The following is a 27,002-nucleotide window of genomic DNA, read 5'->3' as shown; positions in this document are numbered from 1 at the left end:
CTGATGTTTATGGAAGGCCTATCCGATTTATCTATATAGACATGATGGGATTTTTAGATAAACCGCTAGCAGTTAAACGGCACCTGCTTTTGGAAGTCGTTTCTGTGTTAAACAAGAGCCAAGTTATTGCCATGGTACACAATATAATGCGTTTTCAGATAGCGTGCTTCCAAAACAAGGTATTGCAGAATAATGATCCCTCTTTTAACTTATTAAATAATCGTTACCGACATATAGTTGCCTCCACATCTTATTTATTAATCAATGCATATCTTTCTTCTATAACATTTTAGTGTTTAAACTGTCCATTGCATTTGTAAACTAAGCTAAAGAGAAGGCGGATGGGAAAGTTTCGAGTAGGAGCTAGCGCAAATCGTGGCAGTGGCAACTCGATGAGGCACTTCCTGTTGCAGGCTGCGGTGCCGCGGTGATTCGTGGCAACTGCCTCGACTCTGTGGCAACTGCCGCGGTGATTCGTGGCAACTGCCTCGACTTTGTGGCAACTGCCTCGACTCTGTGGCAACTGCCTCGACTTTGTGGCAACTGCCTCGACTCTGTGGCAACTGCCTCAACTTTGTGGCAACTGCCGCGGCGAGTCGTGGCAACTGCCTCGACTCTGTGGCAACTGCCTCGACCCCGAGGCATCAAAAAAAAAACTGTATGAATTCACATGATGATATAAAGGAGGGATGGGCAACTGGCGGCCCCGGGCCATTTTTGTCATAAATCTTGCTAGGAAGTGCGCTACCCCTTCAATCATTTAAGTTACCCATTCCTGATATAAGGGTTATATTTGCAACATAAGCAGGCAGTGCTATATGTGTCACAAAAGCAACTACAACAGCAGACTAGTGTCTGAAAAAACACCCAGTTAAGTTAAGTACTGTTACTGTTTACAAAAAGTATAGTGATATTAAAATATGCTCAAAAACATAGTAAACAACAACAAACTAAAGGTATACTTAATACTCTTGTGGCTAAATAATGTGATTGATGTGAAAAAAATGTGTAATGCTCTTCTTCGCCCTCCATTGTCTAGCACGCACGAGCAGACGATGTGAAACAGCGCCCTCTGCGGTCACAGTTCCTGATGGGTCACAGATTTCGGTGTAACACCTGTTTAACGTTTAATTCCGTAACTGTTAGCATATAGGTGCACTAACATCACTATGACCGCATCGTCTCTGGCGCTAACGGCTGAAGCGCGCGGCGCCTCAACGGTAAACGATAACGGTTATGACTCAACCGTTAACGTAAGTGAAGTTCACCTGATACGGGCTGAATAAGAATCTCATTTGTCAGCGGTCAACCAACAAACACAAAACAGCGAGCCTTTGGGGGAAAAGGAACAGCACTTCGAGAGCATGTGGTCTACTGAGTTTAGGTAAGCAGAATATGAGTTGAAATCATTTTAGACAAGTTATACAAAAGGTAAAATAACCTTAACTTAAAAGTTGAATTAACGTTAACGTTACTCTCACCCCGCGGTACCGTTGTTACGTGCCTACTGGTTTTTGAACCTACTGGTTTGGCTACGCGTGCGTGTTTGTTTTGCCCCGACAGCGGCAGATGTTGTCTGCCTCGATCACCTGATTCGTCACACATTCGCAAACATATTGCTGAAAATGTTCAAAATGCATCCCATATCCAATGCAGCGATTATGATTGTATAAGTGAGCACTACATCACTGCCACGTATAAAGAAATAAATAAAAGAACATACATTTATTAAAAGTTTGCCACCTGGATTCGAACTCACGCAGTCGAGCAAAACAGCAACACCTTATAAGACGGCGGCGCTACGCAGTCGGCCAACCGAGCTTACAAGTGCCGCTGCTGATTTCACTACTTGTCATGAAATTGCACATCGTCAGGGGCAAGAAAACCTTTTGGTTCAGGGTGAGCCAAGACAACTGGTTTTTGGTGGCGTAGCGTGAAACACTTCATACATATTGATCGGTGCTTTTTCGCGATGCTTGTTAGTTATTTACACATTACATCCACATGGTTAAAAAGTGCTTTACAGACGTGAAATCCTAGAATACACCGGGGATTAAGCAATCACGTTAATTAGCAACATCAGTATGAAGGGAGAATTGAATAGTTTATGCAAAGTTTTTACCTCTGCTCAGTAGAAATATATTTAATCAAGCTTTAGAAAAAAAGAGCACGGATGAACCACGAGTTTTTTTGTCGTATATATTTAGATGTTATTGAGAGAGTAATCCTACTTAGGCAATGTGCTAGAAAACGTGACAGAACTATGTATTTCACGCTACGCCACCAAAAACCAGTTGTCTTGGCTCACCCTGAACCAAAAGGTTTTCTTGCCCCTGACGATGTGCAATTTCATGACAAGTAGTGAAATCAGCAGCGGCACTTGTAAGCTCGGTTGGCCGACTGCGTAGCGCCGCCGTCTTATAAGGTGTTGCTATTTTGCTCGACTGCGTGAGTTCGAATCCAGGTGGCAAACTTTTAATAAATGTATGTTCTTTTATTTATTTCTTTATACGTGGCAGTGATGTAGTGCTCACTTATACAATCATAATCGCTGCATTGGATATGGGATGCATTTTGAACATTTTCAGCAATATGTTTGCGAATGTGTGACGAATCAGGTGATCGAGGCAGACAACATCTGCCGCTGTCGGGGCAAAACAAACACGCACGCGTAGCCAAACCAGTAGGTTCAAAAACCAGTAGGCACGTAACACCGTTAAGTTATTTCTGTAACGTTGAATTAACATTACCTCTAGCCTTAATGAAATTAGTAATATTATTAACGTTAGTTGAATTGCATTAAGGCTAGTTGATGCTAGTGTTTACATATGTCAACGTCAACACTAAAATCAACTGAATCGTCGCTCACGTAGAGGTTAACGGTTAACGTTAAACGTTAAAAGTTAACGTACATAACACAAAACCAAAGTAACGAACGAAATCTTAGTTTCGATGTTATTTAACATAGACCAGGCAATGTTTTCATGAGTTAACCCACTGCTAACCTAACTTTTTATTTAACCGCCACGACTTTGGCGCTAACGGCTAGCATCTTGGCTAACGGTAATGTTAAGGGTTTCTAAGAAACCGCTGGTGCCTGGGAAGTGGATAGTGGGGTCTGTGGATAGCTTTGTTTAGGGGGCAGGGATTAAGCACACCTTGAGCTTTCCTGTCTTTGGCTTTTCCACCACCACTAGTGCATTTACCCACTCAGTCGGCTCAGAGACCTTTTGGATTACATCCATTTTCTCCATTTCGTCAAGCTCTTCTTTGAGTCTGTTGCGCAGTGCATATGGGATGCGGCGCGGTTGGACACCACCGGTGTTGCTGAGGGTTTCAGGTGAAAAGTGCATTTCCCAGGAAACAGTCCAATGCCTTTAACTACATCCGCAAACTCTTCAGTGATGCTGGTGGGTATTTTCGGCTGTGCGTCGACCATGTGCATTAGCTTGACCAAGTTCAGATCTAAACATGCACGTAGGCCCAAAACAGGAGGAGCATTTTCTGCATACACTATGTCAAACTCTAGCACGGCCGTTTTCTGCCTGTATCTGCATGCTAACTTGCAAGCACCTTTAACTTCAAGTTTCTGTCCACCATATCCTGAGATGTTGCTGTCTGAGGGACCTAATGCAATACTTCCGAACATCTTGTGGAATATGTTTACTGGTATTGTCACATAATATAATTAAGTGAGCAGGTGATTGAGTTTAGTTTATTTTGTATAGTTACTTATTGTTTGCTGTGGTCTCTATATATTGTTTGCTGTGATTTTCTTAGTTGTTGCTGTGGTTTTGCGTTATTGAATATAGCTGTCAATTTGTATTTCTTTCCCTCTCACGATTAATTGACACACCTGCACCTAATTAGCTCGGATTGGCCAGCTGGAAGATCCCTCCCAATAAAAGGAGGTGAGATCTCTTTCCAGGGGGAACGGATAGGCGTGCTGCACAAGAAGCAGCGGCTCGGACGGCTGGACGTGTGTCCCCCGGAGTCACTGGCTGGATCCCCTGTGCCCTGCTGGAGCCGTTTCCTGGAATCCCCAAGGGCAACGTCCGCAACTCCCTAATGGAAGGTGCCCGGTCCGGCAGCTGACGGCGGAACAATATTGGGGAGACGCGTAGTGAAGGAGCAGAGTGGCGCCCCGGAAACCCTGGTCCCCGGACTCCTTCATGTAGAACGGACTCATTGAAATCACGTGAGAGTGATCCATTCGGTGCCTGGGACTGAGGAAAACCCGGATCAAATCACACTCTGGACTGAACCTTAACAGGTTCTTTTACGCTGGATCGAATCATCCCTCGGGTTTTATCGTCTCCTGGCTCTTTACTTGATGTGTTTTAAAATTCTTAAACTTATCTTAAATAGAAATAAATTATTGTTTTGATACGTATATAATCTGTCTGGTCGTTTTCTCGCTGTGTTGGTGTGGCCCGGGAATCGAGTTCTATTTAAAAGTAGCCCGCTTCTTTACGGACAAAGAAGAGAAAAGGGGGGGGCTACATTAGTGGCGTTGTCGGCAGGATTCCCTTCCCACACCATGCAGCGTGGAATGGCAGACGAAAATGAAGGGCAGCCTGACGGTCCAGGGTGTAGTGTGTCACAGGGAATTGGGGCCAGATCAGAGAGTGTTCCGCCTAGCCCGCCTGTGATAAATGCAATGATGATGCCTTGGTTTATGGGAGTCCCCTGGATCCCAAGATTTAATGGGGACTCTAGTAAAATGAGTTTTGCTGAATGGAGTGGGCAGGTGCAGGCAATGCTGAGGGCACAAGGGTTAAATGAGGAACAGAAAGTTGATTTTATATATGGGGCACTTGAGGGTGACGCAAAGAGAGAGATGAGGCTACTGAACCCAGGAAGATGCTCCACAAGCGTCGACATGCTGCAGGAGCTAAAGAGGCTGTATGGGCATGTAACCCCAGTAGCCCAACTCCGGGCATGTTTTTTTAAATGTCTCCAACAGGAAGAGGAAACTGTTGCTGCTTTTATTCTTCGTCTCCGGGAGTTATTCTCTGCATGGAAGGAGCAGGAACCAGCGGGGTCTGCCCAGGACCAGATGACTATTAGAGACCAGCTTGTCCTGGGTTTGAGGCCTGGTGTGGTACAACAAGAACTCCAAAGGCAGGTGCGTAGAATGCCTACACTGACCTTTACCGAAGTGTGTAGTGAAGTGAAAGCATTAGAAGCTGAGCTCAAGATGGAGCCTGTCCGTGCCTCACGTATCTCTGTGCCACAGCCAAACCCATCCATGGTCGCACCTAGCCTAGAGGAGTGGAGGGAGACAGTAAGAGCCGAACTTAGACAAGAATTTTTAGACCAATTTTCTGTCCTTAAAGAAACCCTAACTGCTGAGATTAAACACCAATTCTCTTCTCAGACTATGGTGCGTAGAGACCCGCCCTTAACCTCTAGGGGGGCTGTTCGGGAAGGCCACTATACTACCTCCCCTAGGCGCCATCACACTCTGGAATGGGACGACCGGGGCAAACCAATCTGCAGAGGCTGTGGGAAAGCTGGTCACATCCAGAGGTACTGTCAACAGGGGAGGAGGCATTTAAACTAGCTGCCCCGACCACTGAGAGCCAGGTGGTTGGGGAGGTGGACCAAACGGACAAACCATCCCTGGTGGGGATGTGTCCAGGAGTTGAAGTTGTTGTTGCAGGAGTGAAATTGCCCTGCTTGCTTGATACAGGCTCACAAGTTACGCTGTTCAGTGAAACTTTCTTCCAGAAATGGCTGAGTGGAGAGCAGAAGCGAAGCCCACAAGATCTGCTCTGGCTTTCTCTAAAAGCAGCTAATGGACTACAGATCCCATATACTGGCTACGCCATCTTGGATTTTTCTGTGGGAGGAGTCACAGTGCCAAGTAAAGGTGTTATCATTGTAAAGGATGAGTGCCTGAGTGCTGAAAGGGGAATCCTAGGGATGAATGTCATTTCACACTGCTGGAAGGAGCTGTTTCAGGGAGTCCACCCTGGCCTGACTGTCTTTGGTGCAACTATGTCGCGTGAAGCAAAGGGGGAATGGCAGCGTGCTTTTGCTGTTTGTCAAAAAGTGTCACAGGATGAATCATCTGATGGACTGATTGGAGTGGCCAGGTTAACCCGCCAAGATCCAGTCTATTTGCCTCCTAACAGTGAGATGGTGCTGTGGACACACCTCTATGGTGCGAAAACCAGGTCGGATTTTTGTGCTTTGGTGGAAGGCCCAGAACGAGATGATGAGTGGCAGGTGGCCCGGACTGTTACCACTGTGGTGAAAGGACGCCTCTCTATAAGGGTACGTAACTTAAATCCTTACCCTGTATTGATACCTCAACGGCGCCCCCTTGCTAATGTCTTCCAGGTTGACCCAAAGCAAATTCGAGGGGAAAAGGACCTTGTCTTGAGGACTGTAGATCCAGGTGTGGTGGAAGTGGCTGTGCAAACCAATCACATCAGCACAAAAGAACAGCATCCAGTCGAATTACTGAAAGGTGATGGCTTAACAGTAGACCAACAACAGCAGATGGACTCACTGCTACAGCGATGGAGAGACATCTTTGCAGCGGGTGACGAGGACTTTGGCCAGACCAGTGCAGTCCTCCACTCAATACCTACAGGTTCTGCACCACCCAGCAGGGAGCGCTACAGGCCAGTTCCACCAAGCCTTTATCCTGAATTGAGAGAACTTCTGCAAAACATGCTGGACAATGATGTCATAAAGGAAAGCTCCAGCCCTTGGGCAGCACCAATTGTCCTTGTGAAGAAGAAGGATGGATCCTGGCGTTTCTGCGTGGACTACAGGAAGCTCAACGCCCTAACCCACAAAGATGCCTACCCCTTGCCAAGGATAGAAGAATCCCTCACCAGTCTCAAGCAAGCTGCTTGGTATTCTACCCTGGACCTGGCCAGTGGATATTGGCAAGTAGATGTGGACCCGAGGGATCGAGAGAAGACTGCATTCACCACACCCCTGGGCTTGTATGAGTTCCAAAGGATGCCCTTTGGCCTTTGTAATGCACCTGCAACGTTTCAACGTCTGATGCAGCGGTGCCTGGGCGGGCAGGTCCATGACTCTCTCCTGATATACTTGGATGATGTTGTTGTATACTCCCCGGACTTTGACACTCACATCCACCATCTGGAGCAGGTTTTCGAGAAGTTGGCATCCCATGGCTTAAAGTTGCAACCCCACAAATGCAGCCTGTTCCAGAAGAAAGTCACGTACCTTGGCCATGTCATCTCCGGTGAGGGGATATCCACAGATCCTGAAAAGACGGCTGTCGTTGAGAACTGGCCCATCCCCTCTGACCCTGGTGCCCATAGCATGCGACCCCCCTGCAGTTTTAGTGGACGATGACCCAGTAGTCCCTATGGCGGGACTTGAGCCAGGAGATGGATCACCCCTGCGTAGGTCCCAGAGACAAAATAGGGGTAGGCCTCCAGACAGGTATGGACACTAGGACTTTGTCGGGACGACAATGGTTAAAGGGGGGAGGAGTGTCACATAATATAATTAAGTGAGCAGGTGATTGAGTTTAGTTTATTTTGTATAGTTACTTATTGTTTGCTGTGGTCTCTATATATTGTTTGCTGTGATTTTCTTAGTTGTTGCTGTGGTTTTGCGTTATTGAATATAGCTGTCAATTTGTATTTCTTTCCCTCTCACGATTAATTGACACACCTGCACCTAATTAGCTCGGATTGGCCAGCTGGAAGATCCCTCCCAATAAAAGGAGGTGAGATCTCTTTCCAGGGGGAACGGATAGGCGTGCTGCACAAGAAGCAGCGGCTCGGACGGCTGGACGTGTGTCCCCCGGAGTCACTGGCTGGATCCCCTGTGCCCTGCTGGAGCCGTTTCCTGGAATCCCCAAGGGCAACGTCCGCAACTCCCTAATGGAAGGTGCCCGGTCCGGCAGCTGACGGCGGAACAATATTGGGGAGACGCGTAGTGAAGGAGCAGAGTGGCGCCCCGGAAACCCTGGTCCCCGGACTCCTTCATGTAGAACGGACTCATTGAAATCACGTGAGAGTGATCCATTCGGTGCCTGGGACTGAGGAAAACCCGGATCAAATCACACTCTGGACTGAACCTTAACAGGTTCTTTTACGCTGGATCGAATCATCCCTCGGGTTTTATCGTCTCCTGGCTCTTTACTTGATGTGTTTTAAAATTCTTAAACTTATCTTAAATAGAAATAAATTATTGTTTTGATACGTATATAATCTGTCTGGTCGTTTTCTCGCTGTGTTGGTGTGGCCCGGGAATCGAGTTCTATTTAAAAGTAGCCCGCTTCTTTACGGACAAAGAAGAGAAAAGGGGGGGGTTACAGTATCACATTAGCGTGTGCACCTGTGTCTATTTTGAGCTTTAGCTTGTGCCTTGCTTCTCCGATTTCCACCTCTGCAAATGCCTGTTCCCTTGCTGTATTTGCATGTCTTTTTATGATCGTGTCAATATACAGGTCCGCTGGTGCCTGTTCTGTGTTTTCTGAAACAGTATGGACTTTCTTGGGCTTGTATTTTGTTGGCTGATACTGTATTTTTGTCCTACACATATTAGCAAAGGGGTTGGGCTTCTTGCATTTGTTAAACTGACGTCCTTTTGAGGGACATTCCCCCGTGCGATCATGTTCTCTACCGCATGCTCCACACTCCTTGCTGTTGCCATCGTTCCCGCCAGTTCTTTTCTGTCCGTGGTATTTCTGTTCGGAATTGAACGGCCTCATGCTAACTGCATGAACAGACTGGCTGGCTGTATTAGCAGCGGGGCAACCCATTGTCTTTAGCTGTTGCTGTGATAGCTCATGTGAGCGTGCAATGTCAATCGATTTCTCGAGCGTTAAATCCGAACCATGACAGAGTAGACTCTTGGGGAGTTTGTACCGAAAACGATCCGGTCTCTAATCATCTCATCAATATTAGGGTGGTTACAGTCTTTTACCTAACCCTGGTCGAAACTTTCACAATCCCTTTGAATCTTCTCGTGGAATTTATATCACGCGAAAATGGGGTTAGCTGTGGGCGTCACATACGCTTCAAATTTTGCATAGTACGTCTGGAGTACCTTTCTCTCATCTTCCGTTAGGGTCCTTGTAATCAAGACAGTAATCAAAAAGTGACTATTAATGATAACAGCAGGTGTTTTAAAACCGTTATTTATAGATTGTTTACTTTATACATTATAAACAAGATAACAATTCATCTGCAATGTATGGCATTTCTGGAGTAACATTTCCAGGTATATTACACAGTACCATACTTTACAATGTTGCTTTAAGCATGCAGTAACTTACAATGTTTTGGCTAGCTTGTTTACAGGCCACAACTTGTTGAATTCAGCTGCGAACTGTGTTTAGGCCGCGTTGCTTTAAAAACGTGTATTTTCTATATGAAATGGGAACGGAAATAATATGATATGGTTACAGCAACAACTTAACGCATTTGCAACACCAAACACACGGATGATTATTATGCCCTTAAAGCATATTGTTAACGACACGCACTCTACAGTATATCTATGTGTACATTTTATTCTTTCCCTGTGAACATTTTAGGAAGGAAGAGTGTTACATTCTCCAGTGAGAGCCAGAAGCCCACTAGTGAGGATGAAGGTCCAGACAGAAATAAAGCCATCAAATTTGAAAAGGTATTTTATATATACATTGCTGTTAGATACAGTATACCAACAAATATGTTAATGCTTCAACTCTAAATCTCAATTTTAGGACTTTAAGATGCTTTATGAATACTTTAGTGCAAAGGTATTTGAAGCACTGGTCAAATCAACCAAACTTTCTCTGGATATCTTGAAAAAGAGTATTTGTGTTCCTAGGTAAGTGCATCTCCATTATGCACTATATAAACAGAATTCCAATACTTAAGAGAAACCATATGATCCCTTACAGCTCTACATCAATAAAAGGGACGTTTGGTAATTTCCAGAAGTCAATATCTGAGATTAAGGTAGTCCCGCTCATAACATGTGCAGTCCAGCTGGTTATTCCCAAAGTGGTGAGTTTCTACTGCTCATTGGTTACTGATTCCAGTTCATAATAAGTATCCTTGTATAGCAATAAATATATTGAATCACTTACCATTGTTAAACAATTGTTATTTTTTCTGATCAGGTAATTATTCCAAATGTAGATGAGATCCAACAGGGCATAAATCAACTAACTGACATGGTGTTGGAAATCAGCAAGGGCATTGTATGGCAGCAGGGCTACAGTCTCGATGGTGCAAATAAGACAGGTAAACCATTGTTGGCATAGACAGAGGTGAAGAAACCCCCCTGAAAGACAAGTAGAAAGGAATTGCATACTGCTTAATAAAAAATGTAATGAAAATATGTGGATCTTGAGTGAATAACAAACCATGTGCCTCTTTCTGTTATACATGGCTGTTTAAAAAAAAAAAAAATTCTGAATTGCCATTTGAAAAGTGTCATTACAAGCTACCAATGACTGAATTAATTATTTGTAGGTATCGCAAAAGGTCAAACTCTGGAAACCATGGCTCAATCTTGATGCCCCAGAGGACGGTGTGATCCCAGATGGATACAACTCCCTTGATGTCTTCCTTAAACTTTTGTTGATAAGGTTGGTGTTAGGGCTCGACCTGCCAGAGAGTCGCACACCTGACGCCGCTCTGCTCATCGCCACAGCTGCAGCTCGTCAGCTCATCCCACAGGGAGGTTAAGAAGCAGATCTGCCAGTGGCTCGCTGTGAGTTTGTGCTCTGTGTTTCCCCAGAGAGGGTTGATTGTTCTTCCCCTGTGCTCCTCTTGGAAACCCTTCCGGAATTCCCTACGCAGAGTTTTTGTTTTCCCTGTGAGTATCGTGTGAGTTTTCATTTTTTGATTGGACTAAGAGCGCCCACGGACTAGAGAAGTTTTTGGAGTTGCCTTTTTTTGTTTTTTCTCCCCCCTGCCAATTAAGGAGGCAGTTCTCGTTTTTTGGTTTGTTTCTCGTATTTGGTTAATTTGTGAAATAAACTACGCCGTTTTCCGGCTAAACCTAAGCTGTGTCTGGTGTCGTGCACTTGGGGTCAGAGACAATCCATAACAGTACGAACTCACCATGATGACCCCAGCCGACACAGACCGTGGCAGTTTAGAGGCTGCCCTGGAGAGACAGCTTCAGCTGACGGACAATCATACTCACCAGCTGGAGGCGGCCGCCATTGCCGTGCAGAACCTCCAGGCCCAGGTCCAGCCCCTTCAAGCTTCGGTGGAGAGCCTGACTCAGCATCAGGTGGCGTCGGCGGCCCAGCAAGCCGAGATTCTAATACAGCTACGGGCATTGACGGCGGCTCTCACCACCCAGCCGCCGAACCAGCCTCCGCCGGTGAGGGCAGTGATCCCGCCCCCGGGGGATCCCCTCCCAAGTAGCCCTGCGGAACCTGCCTCGTTACCCTGGGAACCCTGCCTTTCCAGCCCACACCCGTTCGGGGGTGACTTCGAGACTTGTGCCACCTTCATAATGCAGTGTGAGTTGGTGTTTACTCACCAACCCAGCCGCTACACCTCCGACGCTGCCCGAGTCGCATATGTGACGAACCTGCTTACCGGCCGGGCCGCCCAGTGGGCTGCCGCTTCCTGGTCCATGGGTGCCAGTTTCCGTCACTCCTACAGGGAGTTCGTGGCCGAGCTCCGCAAGATGTTCCACCATCCAGTAAGGGGTAAGGACCCCGGCGCCCGGTTGGCCAGCATCCAACAAGGCAGCGGCTCGGTGGCGGACTACTCAGTGGATTTTAGACTGGCCGCTGCAGAAAGCGGGTGGAACGACCCAGCCCTTCGGGTTGCCTTCCGAAGGGGACTCTGCGAGGCAGTGAAGGACCAGCTAGCTACACGGGAGGAGCCCGCCTCCCTCGACGACCTCGTCAGTCTCGCCATCCGCATCGATGGACGCCTTAATGAGAGAAGGCGGGAGCGAGTTCCCCGGGGACCCCTCCCTATCCCCCACATCTTCAGCACACGGGAGAGGAACCCGGTCGCCCATTCGACTTCCCCCAGTCCCGTCCGGCCTTCCACGTCACAGACAGCGACCGAGGAGGAGCCCATGCAGCTGGGACGCACGCGCATCAGCCCAGCCGAACGGGAGGCCCGATTCAGGGGAGGGCTGTGTCTCTACTGTGGCCAGAAGGGGCATCGCATCAGCGGCTGTCCCACACGGCCAAAAGATTAGGCTCACCAGGACCCCGGGAGATCCTAGTGAGCCGCCTTTCGTGTTCCCGTAGTCCTGCATCACCTAACCGGCGGGTTAGCGTCACCCTGGCTTGGGCAGATCAACGGATTACGGTAGGGGCCCTCCTCGATTCAGGGGCGGATGACTGTTTCCTGGATTTGGGTTTCGCTGTCCAGGCTAACATTCCAGTGAGGACACTGGAGAAGCCTTTGGAGGCCTTTGCACTGGACGACCGTCATCTAGCCCGCATCACCCAATGCTCCCACCCAGTCTCCCTCACTGTGGCGGGTAACCATGTAGAGACCCGCCAATTCTACCTCATCCAGTCCCCGTTGGCCCCAGTGATTCTCGGGTACCCCTGGTTCGTGCAGCACGAGCCACACATTGCCTGGTCCTCTGGGACTATTCTGGAGTGGAGCGCCTCCTGTCACGCCCAGTGCCTCCAGGCAGCTCCAAGTCCGTCACCCCGCCCGACTCCCCGTGCCCCTTCCCCGGACCTTTCCGCTGTCCCTCGGGAATATCATGATCTGGGAGAGGTTTTTAGCAAGTCTCGGGCTCAGTCTCTACCTCCACATAGGCCATACGACTGTGCAATCGACCTCCGCCCAGGGGCCCCCCTTCCCAGCAGTCGGTTGTACAGCCTGTCCATTCCTGAAAAGGCCGCCATGGATGATTACATCTCGGAGTCAGTGGCAGCAGGGCTCATTCGGCCTTCATCCTCCCCGGTGGCAGCGGGGTTCTTCTTTGTGAAGAAGAAGGATGGGGGTCTCCGACCCTGCATTGACTATCGCCAACTAAATGACATTACGGTCAAGAACCGGTACCCCCTCCCCCTCATGAGCTCCACCCTCGAGCCCCTGACCCAGGCTGCCATCTTTTCCAAGCTGGATCTCCGGAGCGCCTACCACCTGGTCCGGATCAGAGAGGGGGACGAGTGGAAGACCGCCTTCAAGACACCCCGAGGTCATTACGAATACCGCGTAATGCCATTCGGCCTTACCAACGCCCCGGGGGTTTTTCAGGCGCTCATGAACGACGTGCTCCGCGACATGCTGGATGAGTTCGTGGTTGTGTACCTCGATGACATCCTGGTGTTCTCCAGGACTCTCGAGGAGCATGTCCAGCACGTTCGTCGGGTGCTCAAGCGTCTCCTCCAGAACAGACTCTTTGTCAAGGCGGAGAAGTGCCGTTTCCACTCCGCCTCTGTCGACTACTTGGGTTTCATTGTGGAGAGAGGGCAGACGCGGGCCGACCCCCGCAAGATCCAGGCGGTGGTAGACTGGCCGAGCCCTACGTCGCGAAAGAAGTTGCAGAGCTTTCTGGGATTTGCTAACTTCTACAGAAGGTTCATACGGAACTACAGCGTCGTGGCAGAACCCCTCACCAGGCTGACCTCCTCTTCCCAGCCGTTCATCTGGTCCCCGGCCGCCGACGCCGCTTTTCGGTCACTCAAGAGGAGGTTCACTAGCGCCCCAGTGCTGCTCCATCCCGACCCAAAGCGACAGTTCATTATTGAGGTGGACGCCTCGGACACCGGGCTGGGGGCAGTCCTTTCCCAACGGGCGGTGGGAGATCAGAAGGTGCACCCCTGCGCGTTCTTCTCCCGGCGTTTTCTTCCCGCGGAGATGAACTACGACATCGGTAATCGGGAGTTGCTGGCAGTAGTAGCTGCTCTGGGGGAGTGGCGCCATTGGCTGGAGGGGGCAGAGCAGCCATTTACCATTTGGACAGACCACAAGAACCTGACATTCATCCGGGCGGCCAGGCGTCTCAATGGGCGACAGGCTCGTTGGGCCGGTTTCCTCAGTCGGTTCAATTTCTCCCTGACCTATCGTCCCGGTTCCCGCAACATCAAAGCGGATGCCCTGTCCCGACTACATCAGGGGGGGGGACTGGCCACCGAGGAGTCGGCACCCATCGTCCCCGAGACCCGGGTGATCGGCATGGTGGCCTGGGGCATCGAGACTGTCGTGAGGGGGGCGCTGCGCTCCCACCCTGCACCGAGTGGCGTACCCCCACGTAGGCTTTTCGTCCCGGAATCTGTCAGGCCCCGGGTACTTCAGTGGGGCCACGCCAGCCAGTTTGCCTGTCATCCCGGGGTCCACCGCACCTTCACCTTCCTAGCTCGACGTTTCTGGTGGCCCACAATGAGGAACGAGGTGAGGGACTTTGTGTTGGCCTGCCCCGTTTGTGCCCGCAGCAAGGCCTCTCACCAGGCACCTGCCGGGCTGCTGCAACCCCTCCCTGTTCCTAGCCGTCCCTGGTCCCACGTGGCCTTGGACTTTGTGTCTGGATTACCGGCCTCCCAGGGTAGGACGGTGATATTAACAATAGTAGATCGGTTCAGTAAGGGGGTGCACCTGGTGGCCCTCCCCAAACTCCCTTCGGCGTCAGAGACGGCGGACCTCCTGATGAGCCATGTGTTCCGGCTCCATGGCCTCCCCCAGGATGTGCTCTCGGACAGAGGACCTCAGTTCATATCCCAGGTATGGCGGGCATTCTTCAAGGGGTTGGGCGCCTCTGTCAGTCTCTCTTCTGGTTATCACCCACAGACTAACGGGCAGACGGAGAGGATGAACCAGTGTGTGGAGACGGCACTCCGCTGTGTGGCTGCCAAGAACCCGTCCTCCTGGAGTCGGTTCCTCCCATGGGTTGAGTACTCGATTAACTCCCTTGTCAGCTCTGCCACAGGTCTCTCCCCTTTCGAGGTGTCGCTGGGGTACCAGCCACCGCTGTTTTCGGCACAACAACCTGAGGTGGCAGTTCCGTCGGTACAGACTCATCTGGACAGATGTCGTCGCATCTGGGGAGTCGCCAGAGCCGCTCTACTCCAAGCGGCTGAACGTAGTAGCCGGGGGGCCAACCGTCGCCGGAACCCAGCGCCAACATACCACCCCGGGCAGAGAGTTTGGCTGTCCGCCAAGGATCTTCCCCTGCAGTCAACCGCCAAGAAGCTGGACCCCCGTTTCGTGGGCCCCTTTGAGGTCACGAAGGTGCTCAGTCCTGCCGCAGTAAAGCTGAAACTACCGGCTTCTATGCGGATCCATCCTGTGTTCCACGTATCAAGGATTAAGCCCGTCGCCTGCAGTCCTCTGATGCCTCCTGCCCCGGACCCACCTCCACCCACAATCGTGGATGGACACCCTCAGTGGAGGGTTCGCCGACTGTTGGACGTTCGGCGTCGGGGGCGAGGGTACCAGTTCCTGGTGGACTGGAAGGGCTATGGCCCGGAGCACCGTAGCTGGGTATCTCGCCGGCTCATCATGGACCCGGGGCTTCTGACCGCCTTTTATCGAGCCCATCCCGAGAAGCCTGGCAAGTCGCCGGGTGGCTCCCTTGGAGGGGGGGGTAGTGTTAGGGCTCGACCTGCCAGAGAGTCGCACACCTGACGCCGCTCTGCTCATCGCCACAGCTGCAGCTCGTCAGCTCATCCCACAGGGAGGTTAAGAAGCAGATCTGCCAGTGGCTCGCTGTAAGTTCGTGCTCTGTGTTTCCCCAGAGAGGGTTGATTGTTCTTCCCCTGTGCTCCTCTTGGAAACCCTTCCGGAATTCCCTACGCAGAGTTTTTGTTTTCCCTGTGAGTATCGTGTGAGTTTTCATTTTTTGATTGGACTAAGAGCGCCCACGGACTAGAGAAGTTTTTGGAGTTGCCTTTTTTTGTTTTTTCTCCCCCCTGCCAATTAAGGAGGCAGTTCTCGTTTTTTGGTTTGTTTCTCGTATTTGGTTAATTTGTGAAATAAACTACGCCGTTTTCCGGCTAAACCTAAGCTGTGTCTGGTGTCGTGCACTTGGGGTCAGAGACAATCCATAACAGTTGGATCCTGCTGCTAATTATGTTGCTTATGGACAAATAGACAATATGATGTTTAACACAATAATATTTCCCAGGTCTTGGTGTCCTGACCGTACCTTGTCTCAGGCCAAAAAGTATGTAGGAGAATCCCTGGGCGAGAAGTTTGCAGAGCCGGTCATCTTGAGCCTTCACGGCACATGGGAGGAGAGTGATCCTCGCACGCCTTTAATTTGCTTCCTTTCTATGGGTTCAGATCCCACAGACCAAATTGAAGCACTGGCTAAGAAACTGAACCTTGGTGAGCTTTACTGCCCTATAAAGCGTAGAACTTTTACAAGCTTCTCATCTTGCCTCTTCACAATTGTGCTGCATGTGATGAATTGTGCTGTCATCTCACTACATTGGCTTGTCTTATAGAATGCAGAGCTGTCTCCATGGGCCAAGGACAGGAGGTGCATGCAAGGAAGCTTCTTAAGACATCAATGATGCAGGTATATGTATACGTGAATGAACCATTACACTGTATGAATGATTACTTGTGTAGAATACAAGTGATGACTGTTTCACCTGATCTGATGTGCATATGTAAAGGGCGGATGGGTCCTTCTGCAAAATTGCCACCTGGGCCTGGAATTTTTGGATGAGTTGCTGGAAACTATCTCAACGGAAGAGACCATGCATGATACCGTCAGGGTTTGGATCACCACAGAACCACACGATCATTTCTCCATCACACTCCTACAGGTGACACTTTACAAAGCTATGTATTTTGAATGAAGACATTCTTACCTCATGTATTACTTGACTACTTCCTGAGATAACCTTTTGAAATAGAGTGTGCACAATACATTACATGTACATTCTCAGCACGTTCTTCTTACCTCTTTACCTCTAGTCCTCCATAAAGTTTACCAACGATCCACCCCAAGGAGTGCGTGCTGGCTTGAAATGAACATTTGCCGCAATTTCCCAGAACCAGTTGGAAGTCAGTAACCTGCCCATGTGGAAGCCTATCCTATACAGTGTGGCCTTTCTCCACACCGCTGTACAGGTATGAAGTCACGTGTACCTATTGAGACAGTTAAGACTCAGAGTGAAGTCAAATCTAAAGGGAATCCTGGCATAGTTTTACATCATATGATCATTTTTATTTTCATAGAGGTTAATTCAATTACATTGTAACTCATGGTTTTATATTGTATGTAATGTATATTGGGATTGAAGATAATCTATACTGAATGAATTGAATGGGCAACAAGTTGCCGTACCTTTTCATTAAATATTTTTTACTTATGTTTTTTGTTTTTGAAGTATTGAAGTAAAATGAATGCAAGAATCCTTTAAACATGACTATAAAATGCTACAAGCAGACTGCAACACATGTTTATAATGCATGAAACAACATAGAAGTGTTAGCTGTTTAAGTGTTATGCTTAAACATGTGTTTTATTACTTTTTTGAGGAACGACGTAAATTTGGACCATTGGGTTGGAACATACCATATGAATTTAACTCCGCTGATTTCACTGCAAGTGTCGAATTTGTTGAGAGACACTTGGATGATTGCGGACCCAGGAAGGTGAGAATGAGGTGACGGCAGTCTGACTCTAAAGATGTCTTTATCATCTTCCCTCACTTGTCATTTTGTGCTTTCCCACAGGATGTCTCTTGGGTCACTGTGCGATACATGCTAGCCGAAGTGCAATATGGAGGAAGGGTGACCGATGACTATGACAAACGCCTACTCAAATGTTTTGCCCGTGTAATAATCACCATTTTTTTGTTCATTCTCCTTGATCAACCCGTTTGTTTATTATTGATTTATTAGAATACATGACAATGGGTGTTATTCATTGCAGGAGTGGTTCAGTAAAAAGATGTCTGACCCGTCCTTTTGCTTCTATACGGGGTACAACATTTCTGTGTGCAAGACAGTGGACGAGTACAAGGAATGTATTCAGAACTTGCCCGCTATAGATTCACCTGAGGTGCTGGGGCTGCATTCCAATGCTGATATCACGTAAGAGAACATCCTCGAACTATTACAGTTTTTCTCAAATGCTAAAACACAAAAGCCAATCCTCTAAACCAAATGACCAGTTGTCTAAACACATTTACCAAATCTAGCCATCATTTTCCAATACCATAAACACATTTCACATGAAGACACAATTCACAAAACACAATCCTCCGTTCTCATAAATCTTAACACATTTTCCCTTGCTAAAACACAAGTTGCAAAAGAACTCTGCTCATATTCTCAAATGAAAGCTCATGTGATGCAAAATGCTTGCCACAGTCAGCAATATTTGAACACAATGAACACACCTGGCGTCATTCATTACACACAACGACTCAAAATTGAAGACACTTGTTGCTAATGCTGTGACCACATGAATAAAAGCAAGTTCAGAGTGCACAGTTTGCTGAAGATTCCGAACAAACGCAATGGATGAAGGCAGAGTCAGGGGAAGAGGAATTCGAGTCAGAGGAGGAAGAAGAGCTGGCCATGGAAGAAGAGGAGCAGGCCAACGAGGAAGAGGAGGAGGCCAACAAGGGAGAGAAGAAGGTCCAGGAGGGAGAGCAAGACAACCTCGCACCATCATTACGGACGAGATGCGAGCAGTCATTGACCATGTCATTGTCCATGGCATGACTGGCTGAAGCAGGACTAAGAGTCCATCCCTCATCAGACTCCGGGAGATCAGAGACAAAGTCATTGCCGATAATGTCAACTTTGAGAGCATTGATGATGTCAGCTTGGCCACAATAGACCGAGTTCTCCGGTGCCAAAAGATGCGGAAGAAACAGGTCTATAGGGTTCCCTTTGAGCGCAACTCTGCGCGACACAAAGACCTTCGTTACGAGTATGTGCAAAAGTATACATCCATGTTGATATGCTTCAAGGCCTCCACCATCATCCCTGTTCCCAAGAAGCCCAGGATCACAGGACTGAATGACTGCAGGCCCGTCGCCCTGACCTCTGCAGTCATGAAGTCCTTTGAACGGCTAGTCCTGTCCCACCTAAAGTCCCTCACCGACCCCCGTCACCACTGTGGACTCCTTCCGTTTCCTGGGCTCCATCATCAGCCAGGACCTCAAGTGGGAGCTGAACATCAGCTCCATCACCAAAAAGGCTCAGCAGAGGATGTTCTTCCTGAGGAAGCTGAAGAAATTCAACCTGCCGAAGTCGATGATTGTGCACTTCTACACGGCCAAAGAGCCATCACTGAGGTTCCTGGCCAACGGGGGGGTAATATTACTCTTTGTGCGGGGATGGGTTTGGAGGGGCTTGTCCGCCGGCATGCTGTCCTTTGGTCTTACAACACCCAACGTCTCCTCACCTTCCTAGAGGAGCTAAAAGACATCCTCCTGGACCGCCAACAACACCATCCTGGGCCCGCACATCACATTTATGTGATCATTTGGGACAATGTACGCTTCCACAGAACAAACCAAATCAGAGAGTGGTTCACCACCAACAGTAACCACTTTTTAAACGTCTGTCTGCCACCCTACTCCGCTTTCCTGAACCCTATAGAGGAGTTCTTCTCATCGTGGAGATGGAAGGTTTATGACAGACAACCATACACTAGAGAGAACCTCCTAAGGGCAATGGAGCTGGCCTGTGTTGACATCCCAGTGGAGGCCTTCCAAGGATGGATTCGCCATTCCAGGGCGTTTTTCCCGAGGTGCCTGGCAAGAGACAATATAGCCTGCGACGTGGATGAGGTGATGTGGCCCGATGCAGCTCAGCGGCATGATGCCGCACAGTGATTGTGGTGTGTGTGGTGTGAATAAAGTAAATAAAAAAACTTCACACCCTGATCATGTTTTCAAGAGTATTGTTGTGTGCAATAGATTCTGTCTTTGCATTGAGCTGTGTTACAGTATTGTACATGCAGAATTTACTATAGACTTTGTGATGGCCCAGCTGGCGAGCAGCGCCCCACATGGCTTGGGGTAGCTAGGCAACGGCCACCAAGAGGCGTGGTAGTGGATGGGCGGTACTATAGCAGGTGGCCCTAAGTGCACCTCCCAGGTGTTCTGAATCAGAACCTCAATCAAGAGCCTGTAAAAGGGAGGGTGAGACGACACTAATCCCTCTGCCCTTCTCACTCCAGGACGAGTCCAGCTGAGCTGACCGATGCCTCCGGCGATCCCGGTGAACCCGGCGTTTTGAGTTTGCTTATGCCCCCTCCCCTCTTCCCCTCAGGTTATAATAAATAAAATTTCTGTTTGACTTCACTGCAATCCTGGGGTCTCGGCTGAACTCTTATTCCCACCTGAAGCCCCAGGCTCCTCTCGGAAGACCGGGCTCCCACATATGGGGGAGAATGCGGGCAATCTGATTCATCGCTACCAGTGGATGCACCGTGGAGTGGCAACAAAAGGTCAGAGATGGAAGAAATTTTGAATGCAATGCTGACCTCGCAAGCCAATCTACAGACAGCGGTAGTAGAGCTGTGTAGAGCAACAGGGAGACCGAAAGAGCGGAAGCCAAAAGAGGTGCTGACGAAACTCACGCCAGATGATGATGTCGAGACCTACATTGCATTGTTTGAAAGGGCAGCAACAAGGGAGAAATGGCCAAGAACCCAATGGGCGAACAACCTCATGCCTTTCCTGACCGGCGAAGCTCAGAAAGCCTGCCGGGACCTTTCAGCGGCAGAGGCTGAAAATTATGATAAGGTAAAAACGGCCATCCTAGCTCAATACGGACTTAGCCTCCCCGCTAAAGCACAGCGAGTACATGACTGGAGTTACGACCCTACCCTCCCTGTCCGGGCACAAGTGATGGGGCTAGTCCGTCACACCAGGAGCTGGCTGGAAGAAGCAGAGGGGCCACCCATAGTGGAGAGAGTGGCAATTGACCGGTGTATACGAGGCCTACCAAATGACGCAAAGAGGTACGTCGCCCAGCAGGGGCCCCTTGGGGTGGACACATTAGTGGCCTTATTGGAAAATCACAGAGTAATGGCTGGTCTGATGCGATCAGAAAATAACAAGCTAACCAATCCTAAAAACAAAGCAGAGAGAGAGATGATAGGCAAAGCTGTCAGTTCCCCGTCACCCCGACCGACGTTTGGAGGGACTGGGCCGGCTGTAAAACGAACCCAGTGGCTTCCTCCAATCCCGCGATGTTTCTCTTGTGGCCGAGAGGGACATCTAGCCAGAGGGTGTCCAGATCGGGATGAGCCAATGCCGACAGCCGGGTCCACCGATCACAAAGGCCTCTCCTGCCACCACCTCACTACCTGCTGGGCACATGAGGGAGCCCCCGCCCCAAAGTTCCCAGTGAAGATTGCTGGGAAGGACACAGAGGCACTTTTAGACTCCGGAAGTATGGTCTCCCTGGTCCGACCGGAATTTGCCCGTGCCACGGGGGGGGGAGAGATGGCGGTGTCCTGCATCCACGGGGACACACGGAAGTATCCAACGGCCAAAATCCAAGTGGTCACTCCTAAAGGACGATTCTCTCTACTGGTTGGGGTCGTCGAACGCCTGCCAGTTCCAGTGCTTTTCGGTCGGGACAGCCCACTGTTCCCCCGCTACTGGCCAGCAGAGACAAGGGTCCCCAGACGGCGAACCAGGAAGCGACCTGGAAAGAGAGAAACTGTCGCGACTCGCCCAGCTTGGGCTGTAGTGTCCCCTGATGGGTGTCCAGCAGCCACTAGTGATGACGACGGAGGTGAGGTGGTCTGCACCCACACCACAGCAACAGACCCGGAACGGGCAGCGGAGGTTGAGCCCCTGGAAGACGTGCAATCAGACGAGGTGTTCTCGCACTTTCCGGAAGCTGAAATGGAAGGTCACCGGCCAGGACAATTCGGCTCAGCACAGCTGCGGGACCCCAACCTGACCCAAGCCTGGAGAGACGTCAAAGTGATCGAGGGTCAAAAACAGGATGGGGTGAGTCAAGTACCATTTCCACATTTTATGATCCGGGACAAACTGTTATACCGAGTAACTAAGAAGAACGCGGATATATTTGAACAGTTGATTGTCCCCAAAGAATATGTGTCAAAAGTGTTGTATCTAGCCCACTCCCACTTACTAGGAGCCCACCTGGGAAGAGAGAAGACTTATGAACGGGTTCTCAGCCGTTTCTACTGGCCGGGGATCAAGAGGGCCGTCGAGGAATACTGCCGACATTGCGCTGAGTGCCAACTCAACTCCCCAAAGGTAGAATACCGAAATCCCCTGATACCCCTCCCCATTATTGAAACCCCCTTCAGTAGGATTGGCATGGACATAGTGGGGCCCCTACCAAAGTCCGTCCGTGGCCACCGCTATATCTTGGTTATGCTGGATTACGCGACCCGGTACCCGGAGGAAATTCCTCTACGGTCCGCTACAGGGAAGGTGGTTGCCCGGGAGATGTTCCTACTCTTCAGTAGAGTAGGCCTGCCGGAGGGAATCCTGACTGACCAAGGCTCCTGCTTTATGTCCAAGGTGATGAGCTGTCTGTGCCAAAGACTTAAGGTGAGAAAAATCAGAACCTCTGTCTACCACCCACAGACTGATGGCCTGGTAGAACGATTCAACAAAACCCTAAAGCACATGCTGCGCAAGGTAGTCGACGTAGATGGTAAAAACTGGGACCAACTGCTGCCTTATATTCTGTTTGCTATCCGAGAAGTACCCCAGGGTTCAACAGGATTTTCACCGTTTGAGCTTCTGTACGGTCGGAGACCCCGGGGATTGCTGGATGTGGCCAAGGAGGCCTGGGAGCAGCAGCCGTCCACCCAGCGCAGTATTGTGGAGCATGTGGAACAGATGCACCACCGAATGACCCAAGTCTGGCCCCTGGTTCGGGAGCACATGCGGCAAGCCCAAGCACAGCAGGCCCAGGTATACAACAGGGGAGCCCAGGTGAGAGAGTTTAAACCAGGAGACTAGGTAATGGTTTTACTCCCAACGAATGATTGCAAGTTTTTGGCCAAGTGGCAAGGGCCTTACGAGATAATGGAACAGGTGGGACCCGTAAACTACCAGGTACGTCAGACAGGCCGTAGGAAAACCCAACAATTGTACCATGTGAACTTGCTAAAGCCATGGCATCAGCCCCTTCCGGTCCCCACTAATGTCCTGGCAGCTAACCTGATTCCCCAGGTTCTCCCGCCGGTGAAAATGGGCGATCAGCTGTCATCCAGACAAGGTCAAGACCTCCGAGAACTGGTTGGCCGGAACGCAGATGTCTTCTCTGAGATCCCAGGTCGAACAACAGCCATCTCCCACGACATCAGAACAGAGCCGGGAAAGACCGTAAGACTACGACCATACAGAATCCCCGAGGCCAGACGGGAGGCCATCAGGGACGAGGTGAGGAAAATGCTTGACCTTGGGGTGGTGGAGGAGTCACACAGTGCCTGGTCCAGTCCTATAGTCCTGGTTGGAAAGCCGGACGGAAGCATTAGGTTCTGCAATGACTACAGAAAATTAAATGAAATTTCTCTGTTTGACACCTACCCTATGCCCCGGGTAGATGAGCTGGTCGAGAGACTAGGACCGGCCCGGTTCATCTCCACGCTAGACTTAACGAAAGGGTACTGGCAGGTACCGCTCACCCCCCAGGCCATGGAGAAGACTGCCTTCTCAACACCAGACGGCGCCTTCCACTATAAAGTGCTCCCATTTGGCCTTCATGGAGCTCCGGCAACGTTTCAGAGGCTAATGGATAAGATACTGCGGCCCCATCAGGAATACGCCGCGGCATACCTCGACGACATCGTCATCCATAGCACGTCATGGGAGAAGCATCTACAGCACCTAGCCGCAGTCCTCCAGGCCTTGCGAGAGGCGGGACTGACAGCCAACCCTGCAAAGTGCTCCCTCGCCTTGGAGGAGGCGAATTACCTTGGGTACACTGTCGGCCGAGGAAATGTGAAGCCCCAAGTAAAGAAGGTGGAGGCCATAACAACCTGGCCCCAACCCCAGACAAAACGACAGGTGAGAACATTTCTAGGGCTAGTTGGGTATTACAGACAGTTCATCCCTAACTTTGCTTCGGTAGCCGCCCCCTTGCATGAACTGACAGGCAAAAACGCACCCAACGGGGTAAAGTGGACGGAACAGGCCCAGTTGGCCTTCAATGCCTTGAAGACAGCCCTCTGTGGGGAAACCGTACTACACACCCCTGACTTTGGCAAGAGGTTCGTACTACAGACCGATGCATCAGAGGTAGGCCTAGGGGCAGTCCTGTCCCAAGTACATGATGGAAGTGAATACCCCATCACCTTTGTTAGCCGCAAACTACTTCCCCATGAGAAGAATTATGCAACTATTGAAAAGGAGTGCCTAGCAGTTAAATGGGCGATAGGTAAACTAAGGTACCACTTACTAGGGCGAGAGTTCACATTGGTCACAGACCACGCCCCCCTAAAGTGGATGGCCTTCAACAAAGACAAGAATGCCAGAATAACCCGTTGGTTTTTGCACCTACAGGACTTTAAGTTCACAGTGGAGCACAGAGCGGGAAGGCTACATGGGAACGCCGATGCCCTGTCAAGAAGGGACGACTGCCTGTGGACTGCCGCTCCCCTCCGTAGTTCGGAGCGGAGGGGGGAGGTATGTGATGGCCCAGCTGGCGAGCAGCGCCCCACATGGCTTGGGGTAGCTAGGCAATGGCCACCAAGAGGCGTGGTAGTGGATGGGCGGTACTATAGCAGGTGGCCCTAAGTGCACCTCCCAGGTGTTCTGAATCAGAACCTCAATCAAGAGCCTGTAAAAGGGAGGGTGAGACGACACTAATCCCTCTGCCCTTCTCACTCCAGGACGAGTCCAGCTGAGCTGACCGATGCCTCCGGCGATCCCGGTGAACCCGGCGTTTTGAGTTTGCTTATGCCCCCTCCCCTCTTCCCCTCAGGTTATAATAAATAAAATTTCTGTTTGACTTCACTGCAATCCTGGGGTCTCGGCTGAACTCTTATTCCCACCTGAAGCCCCAGGCTCCTCTCGGAAGACCGGGCTCCCACAACTTATACTCTTCATATGAAACTCACAAATCTAAATGCTTAATCCTCTGCAGAGATCTAAGAAGATCCATTACTGTAAAGTTTCTAAAAATATGCATTGGCAGTTATGAAACAAAGAACCTTCTCACAAATTGAGCATTGTGTTTTCAATTGTTTTGCTGTAGTGTGTAATGATGTGTATAATGTTTACATTTTTGAAAGCTTCGAGCTGCTCTTTTGGTGTGAAAGTTTGAGTTTTGAAGTGGGAAGGTGTGGTTGTGTTTATGTAGCTTTAGAAAAGGGTGTTGTGTTTAGACATTGGGGAACATGGAGGAAACGTTTGTGAAATGTGTTTTAGCATTTGATAAAAACTGTAATGACAAAGATACTGTTCTTCTTAGATGTGAATATTGAGTGTTGGCTGTTTGCTAGCAGTGCTTTGTGTTCATTGTGCACCAGGTATCAGACAAACACATCTGCTGAGGTGCTAGACACAATCACAAATATCCAGCCGAAGGAAAGCGGCGGTGGATCAGGAGCGACCCGCGAGTCAATCGTTTACAAATTGGCGCAGGACATGTTGGATAAACTGCCCCCTAACTATGTGCCACATGAGGTGAGATGTTTTTGTTTTTGTTGTCACTGTGGTTTTAGTCACCACTTTCTGCGCCCACTAAAACCCAAACTATTCAATGTTTACGAGTTAAGGTCACATCCAGGCTGCTGAAGATGGGAGCTATGAACCCAATGAACATCTTCCTACGTCAGGAGGTCGATCGAATGCAAAGAATCATCAATGTGGTTCGCATTAGTCTGACTGAGCTGAAACTAGCCATTGATGGCACTATCATAATGAGCGAGGTCAGGTCAATCATTTGGTCGCCCCAGAAAATATTTTCTGAATATGTTAATTTGAAGTAAAGTGCAAAAGTCATTTTTATTCCTAATTCTAAAATTATTATTAATTGTGCTGTGAATCTGCTGATGTTTGGCTCTTAGAACCTCCGTGATGCCCTGGACAATATTTTTGATGCCCGTGTGCCAAACCTGTGGAGGAAAATCTCCTGGGAGTCGTCCACACTGGGCTTTTGGTTCACAGAGCTTCAGGAGAGAAACAAACAGTTCAATAGCTGGGTGTTTATTGGCAGACCTAAAACATTTTGGATGACAGGCTTCTTCAACCCGCAAGGTGAGAAACTGGGTTTTTAACAGAAAGACATTATTATGTTTGTGTCACACCAGTAAATTATATTAACACTCAAATTCAAAGAATCAACATTAGTTGTATCAATACAGTTACAGTGTTATCCAATGAAGACCTCCAGCCATTTCCACCGTCAGGTAGAATTTTGTGCTAATGTCTTCAATGGGGATGTTTTTAGGGTTCTTGACGGCTATGAGGCAAGAAGTAACAAGGGCTAACAAAGGATGGGCTCTGGACAGAGTCACGCTGACCAACAAAGTGCTAAAGCATTTACAGGATGAGATCACAGCATCACCCAGAGTGAGTCAAACAGCATGGAGAAAATCAATAATTCTAGCAGATATAAAGTATGACTTGCATCTACATCTATAATGTACTTAGAGGGATATTGCAATAAGTGTGGTAATTTTTTTATTATTTTGTTATATGGTAAAAATTGTATCTGCTCTTTTTGATTTTGAAAAGAGTGAACAACTGATATTCATGCTTCAAGGAAATGTGCATTATTCAACAGGAGGGAGTTTATGTTCATGGTCTGTACCTGGAGGGCGCTGGCTGGGACAAGAAGAACACCCATCTCATTGAGTCCTCAGCCAAAGTGCTATTCACAGCCTTGCCTGTCATCCACATGTTTGCCATCAACTCCACTGCCCCCGTGGATCCGAAGCTGTATGTCTGCCCCGTCTACAAGAAACCGAGGCGAACAGACCTGAATTACATCACAGCAGTGGCGTTGCCGACCATGAAGTCCCAGTCCCCAGATCATTGGATCATGCGTGGGGTTGCCCTGCTCCGTGACATCAAATAAAATACAGCTGCCCGTCTTTATTAATATGAAATGTTGCTTAAATGAAAAATAAAAATATTTTTAATCTGA

The 27,002-nt window shown here is 49.2% G+C and overlaps 1 protein-coding gene across 1 annotated transcript; it reads left to right on the top strand.

Moving 5' to 3' along the window:
* Nucleotides 1–652: 652 nt before the first annotated feature.
* On the top strand, nt 653–27,002 carry LOC134131217 (dynein axonemal heavy chain 8-like). The gene is made up of 18 exons (XM_062562775.1): nt 653–1,384; nt 9,542–9,633; nt 9,713–9,819; nt 9,893–9,998; nt 10,115–10,238; nt 10,470–10,585; nt 16,060–16,262; nt 16,382–16,455; nt 16,556–16,708; nt 16,860–17,015; nt 17,427–17,543; nt 17,625–17,726; nt 17,824–17,984; nt 25,381–25,537; nt 25,630–25,782; nt 25,921–26,110; nt 26,304–26,425; nt 26,640–27,002. Exons 10-18 carry the CDS (start codon nt 16,965–16,967, stop codon nt 26,931–26,933), a joined length of 1,347 nt encoding a protein of 448 aa, XP_062418759.1. The 5' UTR covers nt 653–1,384; nt 9,542–9,633; nt 9,713–9,819; nt 9,893–9,998; nt 10,115–10,238; nt 10,470–10,585; nt 16,060–16,262; nt 16,382–16,455; nt 16,556–16,708; nt 16,860–16,964; the 3' UTR covers nt 26,934–27,002.

The sequence above is a fragment of the Pungitius pungitius genome, chromosome 6, assembly GCF_949316345.1.
Source record: "Pungitius pungitius chromosome 6, fPunPun2.1, whole genome shotgun sequence".
NCBI classification, from domain to species: Eukaryota; Metazoa; Chordata; class Actinopteri; order Perciformes; family Gasterosteidae; genus Pungitius; species Pungitius pungitius.
This window is presented reverse-complemented; position numbering and strand designations above follow the sequence as displayed.

Bases quoted from the DNA above. Each gene is read 5' to 3' on its own strand.
- LOC134131217 (XM_062562775.1), top strand. From the start codon at position 16,965: ATGTGGAAGCCTATCCTATACAGTGTGGCCTTTCTCCACACCGCTGTA. The intron at 17,016-17,426 runs GTATGAAGTCAC...TACTTTTTTGAG, and splicing joins TTCTCCACACCGCTGTACAG to GAACGACGTAAATTTGGACC. The intron at 17,544-17,624 runs GTGAGAATGAGG...GCTTTCCCACAG, and splicing joins ATGATTGCGGACCCAGGAAG to GATGTCTCTTGGGTCACTGT.